The sequence below is a fragment of the Enhydra lutris genome, unplaced genomic scaffold (assembly GCF_002288905.1).
Source record: "Enhydra lutris kenyoni isolate GAN:26980312 unplaced genomic scaffold, ASM228890v2 scaffoldscaffold112, whole genome shotgun sequence".
Classification (NCBI taxonomy): domain Eukaryota; kingdom Metazoa; phylum Chordata; class Mammalia; order Carnivora; family Mustelidae; genus Enhydra; species Enhydra lutris.
In genome coordinates this window covers 1,668,718-1,676,343 of record NW_019154196.1, presented here as the reverse complement: position 1 = coordinate 1,676,343, position 7,626 = coordinate 1,668,718, and the positions used below count along the sequence as shown (strand labels likewise).

The following is a 7,626-nucleotide window of genomic DNA, read 5'->3' as shown; positions in this document are numbered from 1 at the left end:
TATATATATATATATATATATTCACACACCCAAATTTGGTGAACAAATAATGTTGAGACTGCATTTCTCAGACTTTATACAACATAGTTTTACTGATTAATTGGGCAAAATAAAAATTAGGTGAAATAAAAATTGTGATGGTGGTGATTTCGACAACAAAGATAATGACATTGCTGATGTGAGGTCTATTTTTTTCAGATATACAAAATATGTTTTTTTTGCCACTATGGTGATCACATCTGCCATTTATGTTACTGTTAAAATATGCCATTTTTTACAAGCTGGTCTTGGAGTCTCAGCCAACATCCTCCTCCTTGTCTTCCACATCTTCATGTTCCTTCTGGATCACAGGTCTAAGCCCACTGACCTGATCATCTGTCACTTGTCCTTTGTTCACCTAATGAAACTCTTTATTGAGCTGTCTTTATTGTCTGCAGAAGTGTTGGAATCACTGAGCTCTACGAATGATGTTGAATGTAAGGCTTTATTCTGCCTGAACAGGGTGACGAGGGGTCTCTCCATCTGCACCACCTGCTTCCTGAGTGTGCTCCAGGTCATCACCATCAGCCCCAGCACCTCCTGGTTGGCCAGGTTTAAATCTAAATGCACAAAGTACATCTTTCATTCTTTTGTCATCTTATGGTTTCTCAGTTTGTCTCTCAGCAGTAACTGCGTATTGTTTTCTGTCACATCTTTCAACGTGACCCAGACCAATCTACTGAATGTCGGTAAACACTGCTCACTTTCCCCCAGGGACTCCATCATTAGGGGGCTGATCTTAGCATTAACGATATCCAGGGATGTCTACTTTGTCGGAGTCATGCTGCTCTCGAGTGCATACATGGTGATTCTCCTGTCCAGGCATCAGAGGCGTTGCCAACACCTTCACATCACCAGCTTCTCCTCAAGAGCCTCTCCAGAGAAAAGGGCCACCCAGACAGTCCTCTTGTTGGTGAGTTTCTTTGTGGTAGTGTACTGGGTGGACGTCATCATCTCATTCTCCTCAACAATGCTATGGACTTATGACCCAGTCGTCTTGGATTTCCAGAGGCTTCTGTCCAATGTCTATGCCACTGTTAGTGCTTTGGTACTCATTAGTTCTGATAAAAGGATGAAAATGTGTTTCGGGAGTGTGGAAAAATTACAAACAATTTCTAACTCCTTATTCATAAGATAGGTACCCCCAAAATGATTATTTGGCTTTTCTTCAAATGACATGGTATTTACTTAAATAACATTTAAAATTTAATTTTAATTTAAATGTAATTTTAAATTATATTTGAATTTATCTAAATATTTTTGAAACCTGTAATATCATCAATCCTCCAGTTTCTTTAGTTTACTATCAAGGAGATTCAATATTCCTATATGATTACAAGTTCCTTTCTAAAACTCTCTTAAGGAGGGATTAACTGTACTTTAAAGTACTAATCAAAGAACTTTAATTAGTGATTAAATTAATTAAAGTGATTAATAATCAATTAATTGATTCCATAATTATTAATTGCTTTAAATAAATAAAATTAGTTTATAATAAAATTATAAATAATAATTATAATGAATAAAAAATAAACTTTAACTAAAAGTAATTAAATAATTTAATAGTGATTAAAGTGATTAATTAAAGTACTAATTGTACTTTCGTTCAATATTGGTATTACCGGGCGCCTGGGTGGCTCAGTGGTTAAAGCCTCTGCCTTTGGCTCAGGTCATGATCCCAGGGTCCTGGGATCGACCTCACATCGGGCTCTCTGCTCGGCAGGGAGCCTGCCTCCTCCTCCTCTCTCTGCCTGCCTCTCTGCCTACTTGTGATCTGTCTGTCAAATAAAAATCTTAAAAAAAAAAATATTGGTATTACCTATTGACAATGTAATATTTTCTTGAAAATTAAACTTACTCTTTTTACTTCAAGAGATTTAACTACGTACCCAATTTTAGTTGAACAGTAGTCTCTCTCTGCACTCTTTATTTCTCTGTGTTCTGGCTTCCATTAAGGCTGGAGAGATTTTGCTCTCACTTTTGTAGGTTTCTCTCCATTTTATCTTTCATTGCCTTTAAACATTTTCCCTTTTTTACAGTGCTTTTATTTTTTCCTTTCATTTAGTGATACACGGTTTATTAATATTTCTGGCATTTTTATTTATCCATCTTTGTTACAATGCATTTCTGACTTATCTTTTTTTTAAATATCTTTTGAAAGTAGAAAATTTTCATCATTTCTTTTTTTTAAGATTTTAAGGTTTTTTTAAAGATTTTTTAAGATTTTATTTATTTATTTGAGAGAAAGAGAGTGCAGGAGCATGAGCGACCAGGAGTGGCAGAGGGCAGAGATAGAAGAAGACACCCCTCTGAGCACAGAGCCTGACACAAGGCTCAATCCCAGGACCCCAAGATCATGACCTGAGCTGAAGGCACACGCTTAACCGACTGAAACACCCAGGCGTGCCTCATCATCATTTCTTCAATTTTGTTTTATTACTCTGGTATACTCTAGTAAAACAATTAAATGATTTTTATTTCTTTTCATTCAAATCCTCATTTACGTATAGTGACTACAGAATTTTCCATAAATGTCTTCTCTTTAATGTCCTTGGTTGCAATATTTCTGCTCCCTATTCAAGTTTATTTTTTCTCTCATCATTTCAGACTAATTTAATATTTCACAAAAAGTTGTGTACAAAACTGAGTTATTTTATTTTTCAATGGTTTAAGTATATTCGGCTCCTTTCAAATATTCTTGACAAATGTGTATTTTATTGCTCTTTCCACATTTTCATTTTGTATTTTCTCATTGTCTTTAATATTTTAAACAAACATATTGCTGATATCTTTAGCATGTGACATGTAATTTTTTCTGCCCCTTTACTCATTAGCTTATTTATTTGTGTCTTTCACCCTTTCTTTTTTCTTTTAATTTAATTTAATTTTTTTCAGTGTTCCAGAATTCATTGTTTATGCACCACACCCAGTGCTCCATGCAATACATGCCCTCCGTAATACCCACCACCAGGCTCACCTAACCCCTAACCTCTCTCCCCTCCAAAACCCTCAGCTGGTTTCTCAGAGTCCACAGTCTCTCATCGTTCTAATTCAGTTGTAAAATTTGGGACACCACATTTTCGAGTTTTCTAGGCACTTCCTTTCTTTCTTTGTTCCAATCACCCTGGAGGCAAGTTGGATAATCCACACAGGTTTGAGCTCCTAGTGGTCAGCTAGTGTCTGGATGGAGAAATAGCTTCTTAGTTTGACTACTTCTCTAGATTCTTTACTTACTTCAGGTCCTGGTTCTTTTATTTTCTTGTTAATTTTGTTGGACATTTTAAGGATTCTTTTAACTTTTGAATAATTTTAGGTATCTGTAGTAAAGGGAGTTTGGAATTTATATATATTTATACTAAAACCACAGATATCCACATGCACACGAGAAAATACTTTGCATAGATATTTCTGTGGCAGACAAGAGCATTTAAAAATATTTATTTGAGAGAGAGAGAGAATGAGTTGTGGGGAGGGGCAGAGAGAGGAAGAGTAGGAGAGAGAGTCTTAAGCACCCTCCATGCTGAGCATGGAGCCTGACATGGGGCTGGATATCCTGACCCTGAGATCACAACCTGAGCTTGAAACCAAGAGTCGGACACTTAATCAACTGCACCAACCAGGCACCCCAGCAGACACCAGCATTTTATAAAAATTTCTATTTTATGTATTTGGACAAATTCTTCCATCTTCTAAGTTACTATATCACAATACTATTTGTAGAATGTGATTATTTTGATAGTGTTTGAAAATACTTTGATTTGCACAAATTTCTAATGGGATAATCTTCCACTATTAATGGAATGTGTCCATACATCACAATTGCTTTATTTATTTATTTATTTATTTTGTGACATTAAGTTACTCTTGGTAGAACTAGTTTTGTAAACTCCAGTCCTTGTGTTCCACTTGCCATGTTTCTTTAGTACATCCAAGTCTTTGAAGAAGTAGCTCTGTTTGGGTTTTCTATCTAGTAGTTAGTTATGCAAAAGATCTTACTTGAAATACTCATTTAGTGAGACACTACTTGTTGATTCCATTTAAACTGACAGTTTGCATTATAATTTCACAGAGCCCAGAGTATATGACATGTACAGTTTCTGCTTTCATGCATTTTATGATTTTTTTTATGCCTTGAGTAGTGCCATTTAGAATAATTTTCTCTGGCAAATATAAAATGTTCATCATCTCTTTTCTCAACAACACTCCCAATTTGTCTGTCTCCTGGACTACTCAAACTACCTAATACAGTTATTTAATAAAGTTATTTAGTACTTATAAAGAGTTTGTTTTTCTATATACAAACTCTTTATTACTATGATAGTTTTATTGCCACCTAATACAATTGTAAGTGTCTTAGTGTCTGTCTTGCAACAAATACTTGTTTCATACATAAATTCTTCGGTATTATATCTGTATGTGGATATGGTTTGGACATTGCCAAACTTGCATGTGTAATTGTTAGCCACTCCATTTCATTAAATTCACATATCAATGCCATTCTTTATGTCATTTTATATGTTTTAGCTCAAATTTATTTTTGCTCTGTAATTATTGATGCAGAAGTGAAGGAAGCGTTAGTCTGTGGTCTTGACAAGATCCAAAATCAAAAGGCAGTTTCCTATTTGTTTTGATTCTGTATTGTATTTGTCCCACATAAAATATATGAGTAGTAAGTATAGCAGTGATAGTGATACTCTCCTTCTTAAAACAGAAGAAACTGTGAGTGTGGTATTTATAGTTGCCTCCAAAATCTCATTCTTCTACATTTTTAATCCTTATTTTTCCATTTCAGCTGGTGGAAGTATAAAAACATGAAATGCTACTAACTAGATTAAATTCCAAATAAATATATATTATCTAAGTAAACTCAAGAAGGAATATATGAATAGACCTATAACAAGTAAAGAGAGTAAAGAAATGTTTTCACAGACATGAAGAGTGCCCAGACTTACATAGATTTCCTCTTAAAGTTATGAAACATTAGTTGTTTCTTCCTTTACTTATTTATTTATTTATTTGAGAAAGAGAGAGTGTTGGGGGAGAAGCAGAGGCAGACAGACAAGCAGACCCCATGCTGAGCACAGAGCCTGACATGGGGCTAGATCTCAGGACCCTGAGATCATGGCTTAAGGCAAAATCAAGACTCAGATGCTTAATCGACTCTTTCACAGGTGCCTCTATGAAATATTTAATGAAAAATTTTGAAAATAACAATCCTTTACAAATACTTTCAAAAGAAAAGAACTAGAAATTTGACCAATTCATTTACCAATGCATTTTATGAAGCAATTTATTACTCAGAAAACAAAGCCAGACAAAATCATCATGAGTAAATATAGACTATTATCTCTCATGAATATAGACACATAATTTAAAAATGTGCAAACTGAATCTACCAACATATAAAATAATTATACACTATGAGTCAGAAAGGTTATATCTCAAATGCAAATTTTGTTTGATTTATTTCTTTATTCCCAAATCAAGCAATGTAATGCAACATACTGACAGATTATAGAATTAAAAATAATTATTACAATAAATATACAAAACACTTGAAAAAGCAAAGACCCAATTGCATAAAACTTTCAGCAAACTAAGAGTAGAAGAAAAATTTTTAGACTCACCAAAGAGCATCTATGAAAGATGTACAGCCAGTGTCACAGTTAATGGTGAATAACCAGCTATTTTATAGCCCATTGTTTGGGATTACAAAAAGAAAATCCTGGCTGAGCCCAACTGTGCACCCTCAGCCACCAACACATGCCAGGCCCAGCTGCATGCCCCAGCTGTCTTTACTCACCAAACCCAGCTGCATGGACCCCTGGCCGCCCTCTTGCACCACACCTATCCACCATGTGCACAGCTGCAGCCACCCACCTCATCTAGCCACTTCATCATGCCCAGCCACATGACCCCTGGCCACTTAGTGCCCCACTTCAGCCTCACCATCTTGGCTGTCCAAGTGCACAGCCCCCAGACACTACAGTATTTCAGGAAACCCAGCATAGGACTAGGGCAAATTTTAATAACACTGCTGCCCCACTCCCAAGTTACCCAATGGGAATGCCACCATAAAGCTGGCCTGTGTGGGTCCTGGTAATAACACAGAAAGCAAGCATAGTCCTCAACAGGCAGAGTCAGGGCAGATAGCTACACTGAAAAGAAAAGTGAATTAGGCATAATATTAGGGTGTAAGCAACAAACATAAGATACTCTCTTGAAATGTCAGGTTTTGGTAAACAGGGGACAAAACAGTACAGGACCCCTTCATCATAAAGTCACTACTTTCAAGAGCAGAAGACACAGTTGACTTCTTTTTTTTAAACACAGAGAAACCGACACAGAGAGGCAGATGAAATGAGGAGACAGAAATTTACCCCAAATGAAAACAAAACAAAACAAAACAAACAAACAAAAAAAAAACAGGACAAGGCCACAGCCAGAGATCTAAATGAAACAGATATAAGTAACATGCCTGATAAAGAATTTAAAGCAATAATCATAAGGATACTTGCAGGACCTGAGAAAAGAATGGAAAACGTGAGTGGGACCCTTAACACAGAGGTAAGGAATAGCATAATAGAGATAAAGGGCACAATATATGAAATGAGAAACATGCCTGATGGAATGAAAAGAAGGATGGAAGAAGCAGAGGAACAAATTAGTGACCTAGAAGACAGGTTAATAGAAAGTAATCAAGCTGAACAACAAGAAAGGAAGAAAAAAAGAAAGAAAGAGGAAGGAGGGGCGCCTGGGTGGCTCAGTGGGTTAAGCCTCTGCCTTTGGCTCAGGTCATGGTCTCAGGGTCCTGGGATCGAGCCCCGCATCGGGCTCTCTGCTCAGCAGGGAGCCTGCTTCCCTTCCTCTCTCTCTCTGCCTGCCTCTCTGCCTACTTGTGATCTCTCTCTGTCAAATAAATAAATAAAATCTTAAAAAAAAAAAAAAAAAGGAAAGAAGGTAAGAAAGGAAGAAAGAAAGAGAGAGAGAGAGTGAAAGGAAAAAAAGAAAGAAAGAAAGAGACTTATGCAAAATGACAATAGACTTAGGGAACTCAGTGACTCCAGCAAATATAATAACAAGTTTATTATAGGAATGCCAGAAGGAGAAGAGAAAGATAGGGGGGCAGAAAATTTATCTGAAGAAATAATAGTAGAAAATTTCCTTATCTAGGGAAAGAAGTAGATATTCAGATCCAGGACACAAGAGGGCCCCAAACAGAAACAACAAAAGCAAACAAACAACAAGATATGTTGTAATTAAATTTACAAAATATAGTAATAAAAACATCTCAAAAGCAGCAATACAAAAGAAGTAATTGACTTACCAGGGAAGGCCCACAGGCTGGCTGGAGAGGTCTCAACAGAAACTTGGCAAGACAGAAGGGAGTGTCATAATATATCCAAAGTGCTGAATGGAAGAAATCTGCAGCCAAGAATACTTCATCCAACAAGGCTATCATTCAGAATAGAAGGAGAGATAAAGAGTTCCCCAGGAAAACAAAAACTAAAGAAGTTCATGACCCCTCAATCAGGCCTGTGAGAAATGTTAAGAGGACACCTTGAGTGATCAAAAGAGACCAAGAGT

At 36.3% G+C, this 7,626-nt stretch overlaps 1 protein-coding gene across 1 annotated transcript; it reads left to right on the top strand.

Moving 5' to 3' along the window:
- Nucleotides 1–226: 226 nt before the first annotated feature.
- On the top strand, nucleotides 227–1,158 carry LOC111139650 (putative vomeronasal receptor-like protein 4). The gene is given in 2 exon segments (XM_022491976.1): nucleotides 227–1,109; nucleotides 1,112–1,158. Coding segments are annotated over 2 exon segments (930 nt in total).
- Nucleotides 1,159–7,626: the final 6,468 nt, after the last annotated feature.